We start from the raw sequence: 20,242 nt of genomic DNA, 5'->3' as shown, positions 1-20,242 counted from the left end.
GTTACGCACACCACACTAACACACACACAAACAACCACAATTACACACACCATACTAACACACACACAGACAACCACAATTACACACACCACACTAACACACACACAGACAACCACAATTACACATACCTGCTGTACACACACACAGACACACACACACACTCCTACGCTTAATAGCAGATCTCTTTCTTTCAATATTGCTAAACATAATAATAAATTATATTAATAATGTGGTCTGTGACTGCAGGTTTTTCGGAAGGCGAGAGCTGTGTCCCCCTCCATTGTGTTCTTCGATGAGATCGACGGACTGGCCATCGAAAGAGGAAGGTGGGTCCTCCAGCTCCCCGCGCCATACATTGTTTTTTTTTTTGTTGTTTTTTAAAAACTAGTTCCAAAATAAAACATTTTTGCTCCTTTTTTATGTCTTGGTTGCATCAGTTTTTTTAGGATAAAAATTGTCCCCTAAGTTTTGAATTTCAAAAAAATTTAATTTGTCCTGTGGTTCCACCGTAAATGCTCAGATGTTCTAGTGTGTTCTTTTGCCAGTAGTGCGGGATCAGGTGGGGCCAGTGTAGCGGACCGTGTTCTGGCGCAGTTGCTAACGGAGATGGATGGGGTGGAGCAACTGCATGACGTCACAGTACTGGCCGCCACCAACCGGCCCGACATGATTGACAAGGTAAGGCTCCACCGCGTTACCCCACCACCGGCTCCCTGACAACACTTGCTGTGCTGGTTATCAGAGATGGTCCCTCACTTTCAGTCAAAACAACTAATGAGAATGCAGCACCAGTGCACACACCCCAATGCAAGTCTTGAAGTTGAAGATCACATTATAAGGTCAAATGATTCTTGTCAGAGTGTTTGCGGTTTACACACATACAGGCATGCAGGCACATGCACACACACACACACGCGCGCGCACACACACACACGTGCATACAGACATAGACACACATGCACCAACACGCGTGCACACCCACTCACGCACACATGCTTGCACACGTATGTAATCATTACACAGCATATGCACTCTGGAAAAAACTCAGTATCATGAGTTATTGACCTTGCTGTCTGGGCTTCATAAGGCAGAGGGGGGATTTGTGAGGATCCGTGTGTTTCGGGGTGCTGGTGCTCTGACAGCTGTTAGGAACATGGGGGTTGTTTAGGCCGGCTGCTCTAAGAAAACATCCCCTCTGAAGAGGGGTACTTGGAAGGGGGGTGAGGAGGGTTCATCCATCATCCTCATTGCAGATGTCACTCCCTCTGCCAATGCTACACACACACACACGCACGCACGCGCACGCACACTCACACACACACACACACAGAACATTTGGGGAATGGGTCTGCTACCTGAGGAAAGAGATTAACCCTTTCCCCCCTCCAGTTGAGGCCACCATTTGAATGTCAAATGCAGGAACACACCCCACCCACCCCCCACACACACACACACACACTCCCAAAAAAAAGCAGCCTGTCAGCACACGCAATTTTAGGTCTATGGACTGGGGGGGTCCATCCAGTCCCTGTCCGTAGGAATGGAATGATGTCATGGGGTAAATAATGAGATGTTGGAATGTTGCTGTGACCCTCATGAGCAGATTGATGCCCTGCACACAATGCCCTGTTTGGGTGCCTTGTTTATTTGAGTGATGGATGGAGGGATGGAGGGAGGGAGAGGGTGATGGAGAGAGTACAGGCTGGAGAGTGAATCTCTGTTTACACAGAAGGGGGGTGGTGAAAAAATAACTTTTTACCAGTCCTTATCAGAAGGGCTCACTTCCTGTTAATTATACTTCCTGAAGTATCGGAGACAGAGAGAGAGTGTAAGAGAGAGAGAGGGATGGAGAGACAGAGAAAGACAGGGGGAGGGAGAGGGAAAAGGACAACGAGACAGGGAGAGAGGGAAAGAGGCACAGGGAGAGTGAATTTGTGTGATTTCAGCTTTCTGGGATATTTACATTGAATAATTATTTAATTATAATATTGTGACACTTTATTGTTCACTGTAACTATAAACTTACAGATACCCAAAAGAAAAAAATAAAACCATAAAGTTGTTCCTGCTTCTGGAATAACACTCACATTATACCACCTTTTCTATCACCGTTATTATTATTTAAATTAAATAAAACTTGCTTCTATACAGTTTATTTATAATGAATTCTCTCCACACAGCGAAGAATTAGTATGAACACAGAATTCATTATACCACCTTTTCTATCACCATTATTATTATTTAAATTAAATAAAACTTATTCTATGCAGTTTATTTATAATGAATTCTGTGTTCATAATAATTCTTCGCTGTGTGGAGAGAGCTGGTCTTTAAGTACAGCAGAGAAAACTGTGGCACAGGATAGCAGTTCAAGGCAAGAGGGGTCCATTCAATGGGCTCTACACTGATGGTTCCTAATACCTAACAGGAGGGGGTGCCAAACCTAATATGCATCACTTTTATGACATCAATCCTTTGGCTGTAAAACCACATCACCGTCTAGCCGTCTTGACAAATAAATAATTTTAGCGGCATGGCGGACATTTTACCATTGGGCCTGTTCTTGGCCCTAGGAAACTTCAAAATGCTCGGCCAGTGTGGACTGGAGATAAGACACAGAGCGCAGGAACGGGGCGGGTAGCCGTTTGAGGTGTGAATGTGGACGAGTCGAGGTGGGTACGTGTGTGTATATGTGTGTGTGTGTGTGCGTGTCAGGATTCTGTACCTTAAAAAAATATTAAAAATTGGTTAACCCCTTAAACCTCGCTGAAAATTCGGGGCTGTTTATAAGAATCCCATTGTCTTAAAGAAATCCCATTATCTTCAAAATTATATACTGTACAGCCATGGTTCACAGCTTGAAATAAAGAGGGCATTTGCACAAAAATGACCAAATCCCCAGATGCTATGAGCATCTCACTCCGTAAACATACAGGACATATTTATGCTGAAAAACAGTAAAGAATCCAAAAAATGTTTTGTATTTTCTTTATATTTACTTCTGATACTGGACAAAGCCCATTTTTGTTCAAATCATACCCCAGGATGTATACAGTTCAACACCAGGGGAAACGTTTGGAGTAAATTGAACAAAGCAGTAAAATGTGGCATGCGTTTTCCTAAAGGTGGGCCCAATCTCCCAAAAACCTCTCCAAATGGCACCAAACTTCTCCAAATTGGAATATTTTGTATATTTTTTTCAGAGCCAAAAACAAATATCCTTTTATTTACCCATTCTCTGTTTTTCACTACGCCCTCTGTTTCAGTCGATTGCTGTCCTTTTGGAGACCTTCTATGTACAAAATGTGTTTATAATGTTTGGTTAATACACAAACTAAATTCACTTAGAAACTATTGCTGTGTGCTCAGACCTGCAATGAGCTGCCTGGCTGCTGTAAATCAGGCTTGTCAGCAGTAAACCTGATCACAACAGAGTGAGAGCTCACAAGGAGGAAAATGACAAAAATATAAAGTCGAACCATAAACTATTTACAGTAATATAATTCCCTTCATCACAAAGTCAGTGTCTTTCATGCAAAGCTTTGCCCATTAACAAATAAAGCTCCAATGAAGCATACGCTAAGCTTCCACTCATGTGCTATGCATAAACGCAATGTGAAAGTAACTTTGAAAGCTATGTAAATGAGCTCAACTGTAACATATACGGGTTTCCAAGCAGGGGAAAAAGTCACGATGGGTAGATCTTAGAGGGATCTTTGTAATAGTAGCTTGCTTTTTGGTAATTTACTCAGGTTTAGAAAGTCTAATTGTGATAATTTTTGCTGTTTGTAAAGGTAGAAGGTGCTTCTTTAGAAAAACCGCTGTTTTTGCATTTGACATTCTATTTATGTGCATAGAAATGCTCGGTTTCAAATTCTTATGAAAACACTTTCAGGTCAATGGAAAATAATGCATAATGAATAATGACTTTTGCCAGTTTGTATACAAAGAGCAGATCAATTGCTTAGGGATCGGGGTGGGGGAGTGGGGGTGGGGGGGGTTAACAATACCATTACTGTAGTATTAGCAGTTTTTGGACAGTTATTGGACTATTATAATCATCAACCTGGGGTGTCAATTTCAGCCCTGCTTTGGAGAAGGGGACTGCTTTGTTATTTCTTTTATCTCTGGTGGTTTTACCGATCAAGACAAGGTTTTTGCGAAGAGTCTACACTTCAGAACTGTGTAGGTGTTACAGCAGTGCACCTTGAATCAGTGAACTATGAAAACAATAATTTTACTGCTGCCTTTGTAACTTTGTTTAGTTGTTGCCTTATCTAGTATCTCCATTTAATAGCCCACAAGCATTCCCAAAATAGCCAAAGCTGTCCCTCCCAGAAAGATTTTAAAATATTCATATTTAGTGTCATCATAATTCTCACTAGGAGAGTGGGTTAGTATTTACCTATAACCTTACAAAGATGTGTTGTATTGTAGATTGACGCGAGCCAATAATGAGAATTAAAAGGAAAGTAATCAGTACTCCTTAAATCCTCCCTGATCATTAAGTGTGCACCGGCCAGGAGAAGAGGGGGTGCCCCCCCCCCCCTTCAGTAGATAAAATGTGCACCTTTCTTTAAAGTTTGTAGTCAGTTTTTAACAGTTAGTTGGAAGTGAACATCTGAATCCAGCATCTAGGTTTGGACTTCTACATTTAATCTCTGGTCTTTTTGGAATATTCGGCTGTCTTTTGGTTTTTTAATTTCGGCACAAATTTAAGATTACTGTGGGAGAAACAGCTGTGATTTGGTATTTTCTTTCATTTGTTAATATTTAAGGCAGTTGAACCTCATTTTTAGATATGAATATTTGTTGTAACTTAATGAATCCCTTAATTTTAATCTGGTTGTGAGTTGTACGTTTTGATAACCAAGAGACTGTCCTGCCTATCAACAAATTTGCCTATTTTAATTTATAATATTCACCAAATTAATTCAAATAAATATATTTAACATTTTTGATGAGGTGTTTTAACTTGATGCACTTGTGTTTGGTATTCAGAGTGACTGACATTAAACAAAGGGTGCTGGTGGTTAAAACCGATGGATTCTGAAAATGAAAAATATTTGACTGAATCCTCACCTTCCTAACGGGCAACCACGCGCGCACACTCGATGCATCACTGAAACAAAAAGGTGCATTTCCGGTGCAGGAGGCAGCAAATAAGATCGGGAAAATATGATTGTGTAGTTCCCATTTAAACATCCTGGGTTGGAAGGAAGCCATTGTCTGCACACAGGCCGAATGCTGTGCTTTATCCAGATAATTCATCTTTTTATCTGCATTTATTCCATTGCCGGTCAATGGCATTTCTTTTCCCCTCTAATGACTGCTGGTTCCCTCCTAAATGCAGAAATGTTTTAAACCTTGAAAAGGACTACTTCTTTCCTTTTCCTTCTCTCTCCCACCCCCTCTTTCTCTCTCTCCACTCCAAGAGTCTCCCCAGTAATTTTTAATTTTCCACACATGATTGCAGAAGTTACGGAATCTGACCTCTCTGACCCCTTTCTCTTAGAACTTTCATAATAATTGTTGGGTGGAAAAAATGAAAGTTCCTCTTTAATTGCATACCTTCCAGTGCCATTAAAGGAAGGAAAGAACAGAGGATAAAGGAGACTGGGAGAGAGAGTGTAAGAAGCTAAAAATAAACAACTAAAATGTACTTTTCACCTACTCAGAAGCTCTGAGTTATGTCCCTGGTGGGTGGGAATTTCACGGTGAACTGGGCTTGTGAATGAAAAACTGCACTGTAAGATTCCTGGACCCATTTCTTTTATTTATATATTTATATACAGAACATTATTACTGCTTTTACAGTAGGTTTGCTGATTTATGGGGAACAGACTGTCATGAATTTGCGGTACTAAACGCTTAGTCCCTATTTTCAAGGAAAATTTATTTGGATGAATGTGCAGTTCTCATGGAATTGTTAATTGATGATTCCTTTGGCATAGCTGCATTACTGAATGAATGTAGTTTAGGTATTATATGTATTTTTCTTCTCTAACCGTGAACGTGTGTATCTGCTCATATTTGCCGTTTAATCAGTGTGGTTTATTTCCCCATCAGAAGTGCTTTGAGACTGTGGCCAAATAGGTGGCCTCACTGCTGAATTATGGGAAAACCAGACAGATAAAGTGAATGTTGAATTATGGGGGAAAAACGGCTAGATGGAAATACAGTAAATCAAGTGTACTTGAGGGCCAGAATAGGTGGGGAGGGGGTAAAGGCTGAGAATTTCAGCTTGGGATTTATTGCCTATCTGCGATGAAATATCGTAACTTTTCCTTTTTTCTGGAAAGGCTGTGAGCAGCAGGCACGCGTCTTCCGAGCGGCAGCGTGCTGCGTCGCTTGTGTGATGATTTTCTTTTTCGTTTCGCCCTTCGTATGATGTGATCTCTCATGTTTCCGGTTTGCTAGCAGCCTTGTGGTACATCAAGGAGTTTTCATTGGCCTGTGGGTGCTATCACTTGGATTTATGGCAGCATTTCATTACTGAACATGAGGAAATAACGATTGATTTCCAGTTTGGATTATGATTTAAAGAAAAAAAAAATCTCTTGCACTGAAAGTCTAGACTTTGGCACATGGTGTGATTTTAGCCCCGTTTCCTGATCCAACCTTGAGGAAGAGAGCCAAAAGCCATTGAAAAAGGATCATTCCTGAAACGGAAGGCTCAAGAACTGATTTCTGTACGGCCATTTCCTGCAGAACCAGGAAGCTGTTTTTTGTTTGTTTTGATCAACAGAGTCCACAGAGTCTCTGATCTTGCAATCCCCTGTTTGCCAAACACATGGCTTCAGCCTGTCTCTGTACCTCTCCTGCAGTCTCACCTGCTCTCAGACCTTACCAATGGGAGTGCAGAATGTTTACCTTCAAAAATAACTAAGGTCAAAATTCACAGAATATTTGAGTGTGTCCTGTCCCAGTGGAATTAATAGCACAGTGCAAAGCACTTCCACAGTAATAAATGTTCAGTGCTAACCACTTTAGGCTGGCGAGAAAAGGGGGTCAGAATGTTTTGTGGAAAAAAAAAACAGGCCGATTGGTGTTTGGGTAACCGGGCTGTTGAAGTTGCTGTGTTCTGACATCCCTCTCCAACCCACTCTTCCCAACTTGATTTTGATAGATGAGATCCCTAATGTCTTGCCTACTGTACACGTACACGCACATGCACACGCACACACGCACACACACACACACACACAGGGCTCTGAATGGGTGTAGTCAATGGCGCAGCACGTGGCACACTGGGCGTGGCTATTTGTTGGTATTTTTGGACAATAAATTAAGAATCCATGACCTTTCTAATCGGTTGGCTCTTTAGAACCAACAGCATTTGGCCCCGTAAATATTGTAGATATTAACAATTTATGCAGTTATTTTTCGTTACCTCGAAAATACGCAATTCTGCCAGTTTTCCCCTATACTGTATAACTTTTTGACTATGAGTGGTAATAAATTCTAAGACCATCAGTGATTTAAAGTATATAGGCCAAGAAATACATAAGATTTACTGCTCACTTATGTTGGTATGAACTAATACATATAGGAATTTGTAATGATTATTACTTGTTTCACTCAAATGCTAATTATTTCTTCATTTTTCTTTTATGCTGAGGTTACATATACATATGACATTTATTATGCCAAAAAGAGAGATTGTTGCAAAATATTACATTAATCATCAAACTGTTTATAAAGGCGGTCTATCCACAATTTATGCCAGTAATGTTGCTATCATTTTAACTACAGTCAATTAAAATTAAATAGTTCAAGTTGCATTTATTGTCATTCTTCACAAGAAAAAGAACAAAATACAGGACCACAATGCATAAAAGAACAGCCATAAACAATTAAGACTAGAAATTAAGTACAGGAATTAAAATTCTAAAAAATAAAAAGACAATGTACAACAAATGCAACATATGCATTTTTTATGCTTCTGGAATTTATATCAAAGTCAAATTGGACAGTACATGATCCACGAAAACCGTTGATTGCTTTTTGAATAGACTGTGAAACATGCGCACATTGCATGAGAAAGCCCCGCAATTAACATTCCACTGGACGATGAACTGCGCCATACGCCGTTGACCTGGTCTGGGCAGGCGGGTGGTGAACTGTGAAAATGACAGATTGGACTGAACCGAAAAAATTCTGATGAGATGTCAAAATTGCTCTGCGCCATATGATATTGACCGACACACACCCAGCAGCAATTTCCCTCCCACTTCGGCACACAACAAGTCACTTAATAACTAAACCGCTTGGGCGCGTCAAGATATATGGTGAAAACACCATTTCATCAGTGCAACAGCGTGCAACACGCAATGAGCCCATCAGAAAATTGAGCCCTTACACTCACACACACACTTACTCTTGCACATACACATACAAACACAAACACAGATGGACAGAAACATGCACGCACACACACTCTCTCTCTGTCTAGCTCACATTCACACACACATGCAATCACATTCCCTCTCACCTACGCGCACACATACAATCACACACTCTCTCGCTCACTCACACTCACATGCACTCGCACTCTCTGTCTCTCATATACACACACACTCATGTGCTCACAATCACACACTCTCTCTCACACACTCACACACACGCGCACCCACACTCTTTCTCTTTCTCACACACACACACACACACACACACATACTCTCAATCACTCACTCTCACTCTCTCAGACACACACACACATATAAATAGATGTCTGTGTATTTTAAGGCAGAGGCCTTTGTTCTGGTCTCCCTCTTTTTGTTTGTGCCCTTCTCCTCAGCAGACAGGAAGTCTGGGTAAAGGCGGAGGAGTGTGCTAATGAGCCAGATAGTCAAAACAGGATGTTTTATCTTTTGTGTTTGTAATCATGTGGAAAAACAGATCAGGACCCTTGTTTGACAGTATTCATAAGAAACTTTCTTTCTCTGCCTCTTAAAGGATTAGGCTTCACAGTCTCTCACTGACCCTTGCACTGTGCGTGTGCGTATTGGTGTGTGTATTTTTCTACCAATTTCAATATTTTGAAAGTTTTTTGTGTCACCGTTGTCTTGGTGTGTGTAACTTCATTGATTATCTCTCTCACGCTTTCGTTCCTTCTTACACACACACACGCACTCCTGCAAACAGGCGCCCGTTTGTTTGAATGAAGTGAACGCTAACGTTTCCGGGGGGGTGAAGAATGATGAATGCTGTGGACTGGGTTATTCGCTGCAGAACCACGGTCTGCCAGCTTGCACACAGAGAGCCCAATCACTTCAAACGCAGGTCATGCGTCTCTTCTGCACAGTACAAATACACTGACTGTGCTTCAGACACAAAAGATCCTGAGGCTATCAGCTGAATAGTGCAAGGGGGCAGGGTGGAATAGCCAAAATTGTGAAAAAGTTTTTAAAAAAACCTTTTTATGTATCTTTGACCTCGTGGTTAAACTGAGAACTTGGTTCTGTTTTGCAGTGATGAGTGGGGGAATCAGAGTGGTTTGGGAAGGCAAGAGATTTGTGTAGCCAAGTAGTAGTTGGGTTTTGGTTAGGTTGACTCCAAAGACGCACGCTGTCCAGATGATCTCATCGGAGGCACAAACTGATCCAATGAAAAACACAGAAGCTGCCAAGGTTCCCTGAATCCATATTCATTTATCCATACTGCTTATTTGAGCTCTTGGAAAGCACATTTTATTTATTTCAAAAGCAAAACAAAAGACCTTGAGGGCTCTGTTTTCCAGCCAGCGCATGTGAGCAGCCGAAATTGGCGAAATGGTACTTCCGGACGTATGTCTCGACGCGCCTGAGTGGTTTGGCCATTGATGTGCAAGGGGAGCTGCTGCTGGGGGTTGCGTCGGTCAGTATCGCATGGCGCAGTGCAATTTTTGCCACGCATTGGAATTCTTGTGTCGTTCCAGTCTTTCATTTGCACTATTCGCCACCCACCTGCCCAGGCCACATTTAAGGCGTATGGCGTGGGCCGTTGTCCAGCGGAGTACTAATTTCCAGCCGATTGACAATTTTAGTGGGGAAATAATATTTTTATGAATTCCTAGATAGACACTATTATCCAGTGTGTCATGGGTGGGGGGTGTAGTGGCAGATGAGACTGCTGGGAGGGGGTGCGTGTTAAATGAACGACCAGCGCGACAATGGTGGCGCTGCGAAACTCTGTATTCGGCATAGTTGTCATGTATTGTCTGCTAATGAAACTAGAACACAGAGTTTCTGTTTTCAACTCATGGTATTGTTGCAGGAGCAATGAATGTCTGAGTTGAACAATCTAGGCACACCGGCATGCCGACCACTAGGGGCATTGCGCAAAGGTGTTAAATTGACATCCAAGTATTAATGTATTCTTTCTGGAGTGTACGTTTTAACCAGCTGTTTAAAACATTCATTTAAATGATGCTTTCTTTCTTGAGGCAATTGTTATTATTTGACACTTTGATGTGTCACAAAGTTTGAATGGCCACATTCTTTTTGGATGGTAAAATGAAAAGGCGCAGGGCCAAGTTACTTGAAATAATTTAGGAAACATTGGGTAGTACTGCTTTGGAATACACCTTTTTTCATTTGTGTGAGCTAAAATAGGCAATATTCTTTCTTGTAACTTGGCCTAATTTTGGCCGAGTACAAAAGCACATTTAATGGCAGGCCTAGATTTTGCAAGTCTGAATTCATGACTTACAGTCAGTGCTTTGTGTGTGTGAGTATTTTGTACCTTGAGAATGTGTTTTTCTTCAGATATCATTTCTTTTTGTACTGTTACGAATTTGTGTTTGTTATGAATAAGTGATAATAGTAATGCACATATATGTAGGCTGTGAGAGAGACATGCCTACATTTATATGCATGCAAACACATGTACATTCTAGCTGAGAGAAACACATAAACATGGATTCAGTCATTTTTTTAAATGGAAGTGTTTTTAATGTGGTATTTTGTACATGACAAACCTACTAATTGTTTGTGTGTCTGAAGAGGATCTATAGGGCTAACATTACATTGATCTAGAATCATGCCGTTTGCAGGGTAGCTGCAGCAGCCTATTTAGAAGTAGTTTACACTAGAAACGGCACATCAGTCAATTTGACCGATTTCATTTCAAGAAAATCAATATACCTGCCGCAGAGAAATTCATAGCCTATGGCTTCCCCTTCATGACTTTTCCTAAACATATGTGGGCAATTGAACATTGAGTTATAATTTGAATATCATCATTGCATGAGGAAATAAAGTTATAAACACTCATTTAAATGGCCATGAATGGTGAAATTGATCATCTTGTTTCCTACCAGACCGAATTGCAACACAGATTTCGCTGCTTAATTTCCGAGCCGTCTCTACTAATGTTATACACTCGCTCTGTTGACTCGATAACAAGCTCACTAACGTTAAACTGTCAAAATGCAGAAAGCGAAACTGTCTAAAGTGTGGTTGTATTTTACCCAGAAGTATTGTATTGTATCTCTCTCTCTCTCACACATCATTTAATTTCCTCCTTGTGCAGCTGTGATCTACCGTAGGTCACTCCTGCCAATAAATGCTTTCAATATGATATATGATATGATATCATATTAATATGGTGTATAAAAAGCATTTCTTTAAATGGATGCATTTGTTTCAAATGAGTGTTGTGCTGAGAGACAGAAACCTGCAGTTTGTGCTTGTGCTCAGGTGGTACAGTGTTTCACTCAATCTGATTGGATAGTGAGTCGAGCGTAAGCCTTGATTTACTGTACACAACAGGTTAATCCCCAGCCTTTCCGTATGGTTTATAGCTCATGTCTCATCTGAACTGTGTAGGGTGAAAGCGAACCTCGATCTGCTCCGACGGAAGTATCCCAGCCTGTTTTTTCCTGTGAAAGGTTACAGCAGGGTTGGGAGAAGCCGCTAAGCTGGCCTGCTTTTGTTTGGCTGGTTTTGTTTCTGTTGTTGGGCTGCGCTTCCTGTCCTGAGATTGGGTTTCCTGTGTTGCCGTGGCTGCCATCCCCTCTGCTGAAGGGGGATTAAAACCTGAGCCGTCTCTAAGCACCTGGCCTGTAAATCTCCCAGCATGCTCCAGCCAGTGGTAACAGTGGAGAGGCAGGAGACTTGGGAGACAAAACTACTCCCACACACCTTACTAGAGCTCCACACATTACTACTCCTTACTGCATCTATACAGCTTCTTAAATTTTACTGTACCTTCACACCTTACTGAACTTACACACCTTACCGCACTTGCACACCACACCTTGCACCTACATGCCTTACTACACCTGCGCCTTAGAACAACTACACATCTTACTACACATACACACTTTATCATACCTTATTACACTTACACACCTTACTAGACTTATGCACTATACCACTCATGAACACTACACCTTACTACATCTACACACTTCCACCCCTAAACACCACAGCGTACTTCACCTTACTACACCTATGGGTGTACCTGCGTACCTTACTACACTTTGCTACTCCTACGCGTCATACTACACCTTATTACACCTGTATACCTACGCACCTCAATTTGAACCTGCACACTTTACTACACCTGCATGCCTACACACCTCACCTTGCACCTGCACACCTTACTACTCCTGCATACTTTACCACACCTAAACACCACAACGTACTTCACCTTACTACACCTACACACCTTACTACACCTTCACACCTTAGTACATCTACGCACCTCAAATCACACCTGCGCGGCTTACTACACCTATACCATCACACCTTAGTACACCTGCACACCTCGCCTAACTGCACCTACACACTCAGCATTCACTGCACCTGCACAACTCGAATGCTGTGCATAGCTCACCTATGTAGCCAGATAACCTGCACTGCACACCGGGGAGGAGCCTGTGGGACGGGGAAGAATGAGGCCATTGTGTGCACCTGGAGCCCCGGAGAAGCAGGCCTGCAGTGCCACATTAGAGCCACTTACCGCCGGATTACACCTGAGTCCTGCGGTTTACACGGGCGCGGCCGTACCGCTGCGCGGTCTCCCCGCCCCGGCCGCGGCAGGAAGCCTTTTCTAACAAGGCCAATCCTGTTTCCAAAAGAAAACACAAACGACTCATTGTATAGCAGGGGAGCAGCGGGACACTGGAGCCGTAATGGAGCTTGTGTGTGTGTGTCTGCCATCGGCTGAGTCATCTCGGTCCAGATTTAAGTTACCCCCCTTTTTTGAGTGAAATGAAAAGGATCCTCCACCCCTCCCCCCCAGCCACTGAGAGCCCCATTTGGCTACCGGAGTAAATCATCCTAAGTGACAGAGCCCCATGTATGCCTGTGTCCTACAGATGTATCTTATATGGGTTTACAGCATTGTAAATCCATTGAGCTACGCATGGCCAACTCTTTCACGGCTACAGAGCTGACACTAGATTTTAAGTAATGCATTGACTTTATAATTGCATGGTGTGTGTGTGTACTCCAGACAACCTGTTGCTTTCCTTGTGAATGCCGCTGAGCCTTTCGTAAACGCAAAGGTACAAAAGAGGACTGATATTAAATATATGCAAGTTACTGTTGCAGTAATAAGAATTTAGGTTAAGGATGTTTGTATTTGCAATTTTAAAAGCATATTTGAAATACTTTATTGTCACAGTGATTAGTTTTTGGTTTAACATTTTTTTCATTCATTGAGTTTGCACTTTCCATTTACATTTTAGGCATTTCCAGAACATCCTACACGGATTGCCGTTTGATGTACAATCCACTTATACAACTAGATTTTTACTAAAGTGCTTCCGGCTAAGTGCCTTGCTTAATGGTACAACAGCAGCACTCCAGCTGGGGATCAGACCTGCGACCTTAGAGTTAAAAGCCCAGTTCCCAAGCTACGCTACACTGCCACCCCAACGGGCTTGTAGAATGTGCTGTTAAATCTACATGTCCCTATGAGCTACTGTTATCTAATACACCTATCAGCATTCACGATTTATGGAATAGACCATAAAATTTTGTGTGAAGCATTTGAAAGACTTCCTGGGGGTAGTTAAAAAGAGAAGAAGTTGAGTCCGGTACCGCTGTCTCCAGGCAGTTTTTTAATCGCCCCAAAGCCCTGGTCCCCGAGGTTATGGGTTTGGAAGAGTGGGGGTTGGGTGTGTCCCTCCGAGCTGTGTGCACACCTGGAGGAGGTTTGGAAATGAGATCTTCACCTGTGCTTCCTGCTCCATGCTGTAGCCTTCAGGTGTGCATGTATTTATATGTGTGTGCTTTGTGTAGGAGAGGTGTGACGTGTGTGTGCATATGAGTGTGCGTGCATATGGGTGTGCACGCTTTCGAGTGGAAGAAAATCAGTAAGTGAATGAGCAGAGAGACATGGGGAGCAATGGGGAGGGAGAAAGGGAGGGAGGGATAGGAAGTGAGGGAGAGAGGAATAGGGAGAGAGAGAGACAGACAGGGATAGAGGGAGAGAAAGAGGCATAGGCAGAGAGAGAGGTGTTTCAGAGATTACAGAAGGATGGCAGAACTCATCTCTAATATGCCTCATCTCCAGAGACCTGAAACGCAAGAGCGCAGATCCCAAACTGGCCCTGGAAAATGGAACACCCCCCCCCCCCCCCCCGAGAGGAGCCGCTGCCCCGTTTCCCTTTCCTTTCCAGGAGCTGGTCTCCCCCTGTTGATGATCAGATCTGTTTGTGGATAAACAAGGCTCTTTCCCCTGCAGACTAACAGCCAATCGCGTTTCTTCTGCCCCGACTCGATCTATGTCCCCAAACAAAAGAAAGGAAGAACAAAAAGAAAAGAAAAGGGACGGAAGATGAAAGGCGCTTTATCTGGCGGCGAGGGGAAGCAATGATGATAACGCTGGCAGGAAGTGAGAGATTAGGAGGGAGGCATTAGCATTCTTGCGTTCCTGTGTTTTTGACACGTGGGAGCAGGATATGGGCGTGTTTACGTGTTGACCGGGCCACCAGAAAGCTCAGTTCAAACCGCGCTGCTCTGGGCAAGGTTGCCGCTGAGCTGTGCTGTTTTGTGCACTCGCATATCGCCATTCCCGCTACCCTTCACTGCAGATAGTACCAGGTTTTTTTTATTTTATTAAAATGTTTCCATTTTAAGGCTGCTGCCCCCACGCTTTCTTGGTGTGAAAATGCGTGCTTTAGAGAGTACTACTACCTCCATGGATAATCAGAGATGCTCCCAGAGGATGTGTTGAGGGGCCTGTTTACATAAATTCAATGAAACTGACTATTACAAAATAGTATTTAAAAAAAATAACTTTCCCTGTCTGCTTTTCTGCATTTGTTTTCTGCATTGCGTAGTCAGAAGCTGCGCCACTTCTTCAATCAATAAGGAATGTATGTCAGTGACTGTGAGGGTCTTGTACCCCATCAATAGCCAGCTAATTTTAGATATACAGTGAGCTCCATAATGTTTGGGACAAAGTCATTTTTTCTTGATTTGGTTTCATTTTGCAACTTTGTAACCACACTATTCACATATGGGCAAAGTTCACATTCTCAGATTTTATTTAATGGTATTTTTACACTTTGGTTTCACCATGTAGAAATTACAGCACTTTAGTCTGTGACCCATAGCCATCACCGGGTGTCGTGTATCTTCTCTGGTGGTGCTCTGCCAGGCCTCTACTGCAGCCATCTTCAACTTCTGCTTATTTCAGGGGGCTAGTTGCCTTACAGTATGTTTTCTCTTCAGAATATGAAACGGATGTTCAGTTGGATTCAGATCAGGTAAATGACTTGGCCAGTCAAGAATTTTCTAGTTTTGCTTTTTGAAAAACTGCTTTGTTATTTTAGCAGTATGTTTGGGATCATTGTCTTGCTGCAGTATGACATGCCATCCAATGAATGAGCAGATAAGATGCTTCTGTACACTTCAGAATTAATTCTGCTGCTGCTATCAGCAGTTACATCATCAATGAAGACAAGTGAGCCCGTACCTCTGGCAGCTATACATGCCCAAACAATGACTCTTTTCACAGGTGAGGGGGGTGCTTTGGATCTTGGGCAGTTCCTCTTGCCCTCCACACTTACCTCTTGCCACTCTGATTCAAGTCAATCTTGGTCTCGTCTGTCTACAAGACATTTTTCCTGAACTCTACAGGCTTTTTTATGTGCTTTTTTTTAAAGCAAACTTTTAGCTGGCCTCCCTTTTTGCTGCTAGCTAGTGGTTTGTATCTTGCAGTGCAGCTCTGTAGCTCTGTTCATATAGTCTTTTGCAGACAGTAGTCACTGACACATCAACACCTGCCTCCTGAGGAGTGTTTCTGATCTGTCTGAGAGGGGGGGTTTAGGGGTTTTTCTTCATTTTGGTGAGAATTGTTCGGTCATCAACTGTCGAGGTCTTCCTTGGCCTACTAGGCGAGGACTCAGCGGTACTCTGTTTCTTCATAATGATGTTCCAAGCATTTTGATTTTGGTATGTCTAAGATTTATTTCTCTGACTGTTTTTTTTTCTTATTTCTCAGCCTCAATATGACTTTTTTGACTTTCATTGGCCCAACTCTGGTCCTTATATTGACAAATGCAGATAACATAATCTAAAGAAAATCAAAAATCTAGAATCAAGGCTACACACTAAAAGCAGTCTTATACCTGCACAAAATAAGCAATTGAAAACACCTATTAGATACATCTGTGAAACCATTTGTCTTGAGCATTATGGTGCCTGAAATGGGGGGCTATGTATAAAATCTGTTATTATTACAACAGCACATTTGAACCCAAAGTATAAAAATAGCCTTGATTTAAAACCTGAGAATCTGCACTTTAACCTCAGGAGAATTGTTTGATTACAAATCTAAAATTATGGGGAACTAGATATGTCTTTGTCCCAAACATTATGGACCTCACTGTGCACACACACACACACACACACACACACACATTTATTTCAGCATTTATCAGAAATTGTAATCCAGAGTAAATTATGTTTTATAAAATGTTCTAATATATAACACATTTTTACCACTGGATATTATTGAAGCTTCTTTTTTCAGATATAGGATGTGGCTAGTAAGATATCTTGACACCCATCATTTTTACCATCCAAAATTGGAGGGATCTGTAAAATTCGGTAAAGAGTGAGTTGGGATTTAGTTGGCCTTTAACATTTTCCTACAAAACAGCTGGTCTCTCTTTTATAAACTGTCTCTCTTCAGGGAGGTTAGCCTCGGACCGTGTTTTCCTCTGCGGGATCCTGAAACCCGATAGGTTGCTGGGGCTGAATAATGGCTATAGAACGCGCCGGAAGATGCCTGTCGCTGGCTCCAGCCCGAGGCCCGCGTTTGGCTGCCTGATTACGGTGTACGGTTTCTCCCGAAAACAAACAGCAGCCCCTCCAGCGGGGCAGATTGAAAGGCTGCGTTTGGAGAGCGGAGGGAGAATGAGACCAATTAGGGGATGGAGGGAGGGAGGGAGTGAGGGAGCGGAGGAAGGAAGGAAGGGGCTAATTAAAAGCTGCGCTCTCGACAGATTGCATCAGTTTTATTTTCTCTGCGACTGCGCCAGGTGTAATTTCAGCGTGGTTTTGGGGCCTTTCTCTGCTTTCTGGCTGAAGCTCAGGATAGTTTGCCTGGGTGCATAAATCCCGCAGTGGTGCATGCCGAAGTTTTGCTGAATCTTGGTCTCTTTGCAGTGCTATGCAGCTGTTCCTGTCTGCAAACTGCAGCAGGAGAATTAGATTTTGTTTTTTTGTGCTCGTCCAGAACGCAACCAGCACAAGAAGAAAAATGTGCTGGTAATGTGGTCTGTTATTGGAAGAGCCATGCGGAAACCCTTTGGTGTATATGTGGATACGTGCCAGTGTATTGTTGTTAAATACTTATGGAAGCAGATAGCATTATGTGGGATTGGAAGGCTGGTAATTGGTTGCGGTTATGTGAGCTTCAGCTTGTTGCAGCGACCTGTAACCACCTAAGGAGAGCCACAGCTTTTAAAACTGACTAACAACAAGGACAAAAGCACACATCAAACAAACACATCAGGAAATTTTTCGTTTATCAAACTTGTCTCACAATCATATGGTGCTATTATGGGCTGGATTTTGCTAAACAACCAAGCAACTCCTGAAGTGGTGCTAGAAATATCTCATGATATTTCTCATAAAATACATTTTAGTTCTGGATGTGATAGATGGGTTTTCAGTATTGCCAGATATGGGTAAATGATCCTACCTTCTGAAGAAATCATATTTCACACTGTCCACCAAATATGCTAAATATATTTATGTCTTATTGGTTGTTCAGTCTTTTCCCAAAGAGTATTGAGACGCACAATGTTTTGTGCTGCATTATAGGGGACATACGGCAGTCTGTGCTGTTGGGGACATTGAGACTCAGGGAAGACTGTGTAGGCTGTGTGGAAGAGTCTGTAAGTTGAGAAAACCGTGTGTACAACAGTGGGTATTGTAGAGTGTGTGCAACATTGTATTATTGTGGAGTGCCTGAGTGTATATGACCATGTTATTGTAGAGTGAGTGTGTGTGTGTGTGCGTGTCTGTGGGTACAACAGTGTGTTCTTGTAGACTGCATGAGTGTGTGCTACAGTGTGCGTATGTGCGACAGTGTGTTATTATAAAATGTATGTGTGCGACAGTGTGTTGTAGTGTGAGTGTGTAAGAGTGTTTTATTGTAAAATGTGTATATGACAGTGTGGGGGTGTATATGACAGTGTGTTATTGTAGAATGTATGTGTGCAACCGTGTGTTATTGTCGAGTGTGAGAGTGTGTATGGCAGTGTTTTATTGTACAATGTTTGAGTGTGTACAACAGTGTGTGACAATACGTTATTGTAGAATGAGTGTGTACGACCCTGTGTGAGTGTGTATGAGGGTGCGTTATTGTACAGTTTCAGTTTGTACGACAGTATGTGAGTGTGTGTGACAGTGTGTTATTGTAGAGTGTATGCCAATGTGTCCTGCCTTGCCAACGTAACAACTGTGGTGGTGGGGGGGGGGGGGGGGGGGGTGCTGTGTCCCCACGACAGAATGGAATGCTTGGTTTGCAGAATGAATTAAAAGATGATAGTGGAGGAGGAGAAGGGTGGGTGGGGGGGCGGACGGCAGAGGCCTTGTAACTTTGCTTTCATCCTGGGCTGATGGCTTTTTCAGTCCTGTCTACAGACACGCACACACACAGACACACACACATTCCAGTTGCAGTTTCCTGTCTGCAGTCTACAGGAAGTACACAAAACAGAGAATATTGCTGTATGCTCTGAATTATTAGATTCATATTTATTCATTTATAAATTCATGTTTACCCCATTGCTTGAGTTGCATATGTGTCAATTCTGTAACAAAGCCTGGGGGTAGTGGAGGCAGTATTTTGGGGATAATGAATCGGGGGTGAATTTAAGCACATCCCGTGTTCCGTACACCTTGCTGCTTTGGGAAGGTAGGGGGAGCGGAGCATGTAGCTTTACTTTAGTTCTTGGCTTTGCTGAATCATTGTTCTTTTGTCCTGCAAATAAGCCATATTTGAGTTTGAAGTTGAATTAGACTTACTGGATCAGTGACTCCATCCCTCCTCTCTCTCTCTCTCTCTCTCTCTGTGGGACAGTGTGGTGGCTGGGATTTTAACCAGCAGCCTCCTGGTTCTCTGACAGGGCAGGTCATCACCCTGCACTTGACCAACAGCTACATCATGAGAGCAGAGAGGAAATGGTGGCTCCCGTGAGCAGGTGTGCAGAGGTTGAGCCTGTATTTGAATCTATATTTGAATTCCTGCATTAATGAAACATCAATCACTCTTCTGGCCTGTTGCAGTTTCATATGGACCTACCTGAGTCATTACTGAATCATGAATTCAAAAACATGCTTGAAAAAACAAAAATGGGACAGTTCACTTGAGGGTTAATTTATTTTATTTAGTGGTTACTAGAGACAGAAGCATATTAACATAGATGCATTGTTCAAAACAATCTGATGCATCATAACGTTTTTAGCTCACTCTAGTTTCCTGTTTATAATTCACTGTGGATTTTTCTGTGTTTGCTAGATTCCGCGTTGTTGAATTGAACTGGCTTGCACTTTTGTGGGGTTCTGGATTATGTGGTTCTGATATGTTGGGGCTGCATTACTGTTCGGAATGTGTCCAAAGTCCTGCTGTCATAGCAGGGGCCCGATCCCCTTAAACAGAATGTCTGACGGGCATGCAATATGGTTTTTCCCCTCTCAGACTCAAAATCCCATTTGTTTGCATGTCCTCTCTGCTCTTTCTCCTTTTTCTCCCGCTGCTGTTCAGTAAAATAGATCCTCAGTATCCT

The 20,242-nt window shown here is 42.5% G+C and overlaps 1 protein-coding gene across 4 annotated transcripts in view; it reads left to right on the top strand.

The window, feature by feature from the left end:
• spata5 (spermatogenesis associated 5) overlaps nt 1-20,242 on the top strand; it is a 99,576-nt gene that overhangs the window by 30,187 nt on the left and 49,147 nt on the right. For 3 of the 4 annotated variants that reach the window (XM_035425292.1, XM_035425294.1, XM_035425295.1), the window contains exons 13-14: nt 247-326; nt 546-678. In XM_035425292.1, coding sequence (XP_035281183.1) covers nt 247-326; nt 546-678 — 213 coding nt within the window. The remainder of the gene's footprint in view (nt 1-246; nt 327-545; nt 679-20,242) is intronic. The other variant, XM_035425293.1, reaches the window with a different exon arrangement.

The sequence above is a fragment of the Anguilla anguilla genome, chromosome 7 (genome assembly GCF_013347855.1).
Source record: "Anguilla anguilla isolate fAngAng1 chromosome 7, fAngAng1.pri, whole genome shotgun sequence".
Classification (NCBI taxonomy): Eukaryota; Metazoa; Chordata; class Actinopteri; order Anguilliformes; family Anguillidae; genus Anguilla; species Anguilla anguilla.
This window is presented reverse-complemented; position numbering and strand designations above follow the sequence as displayed.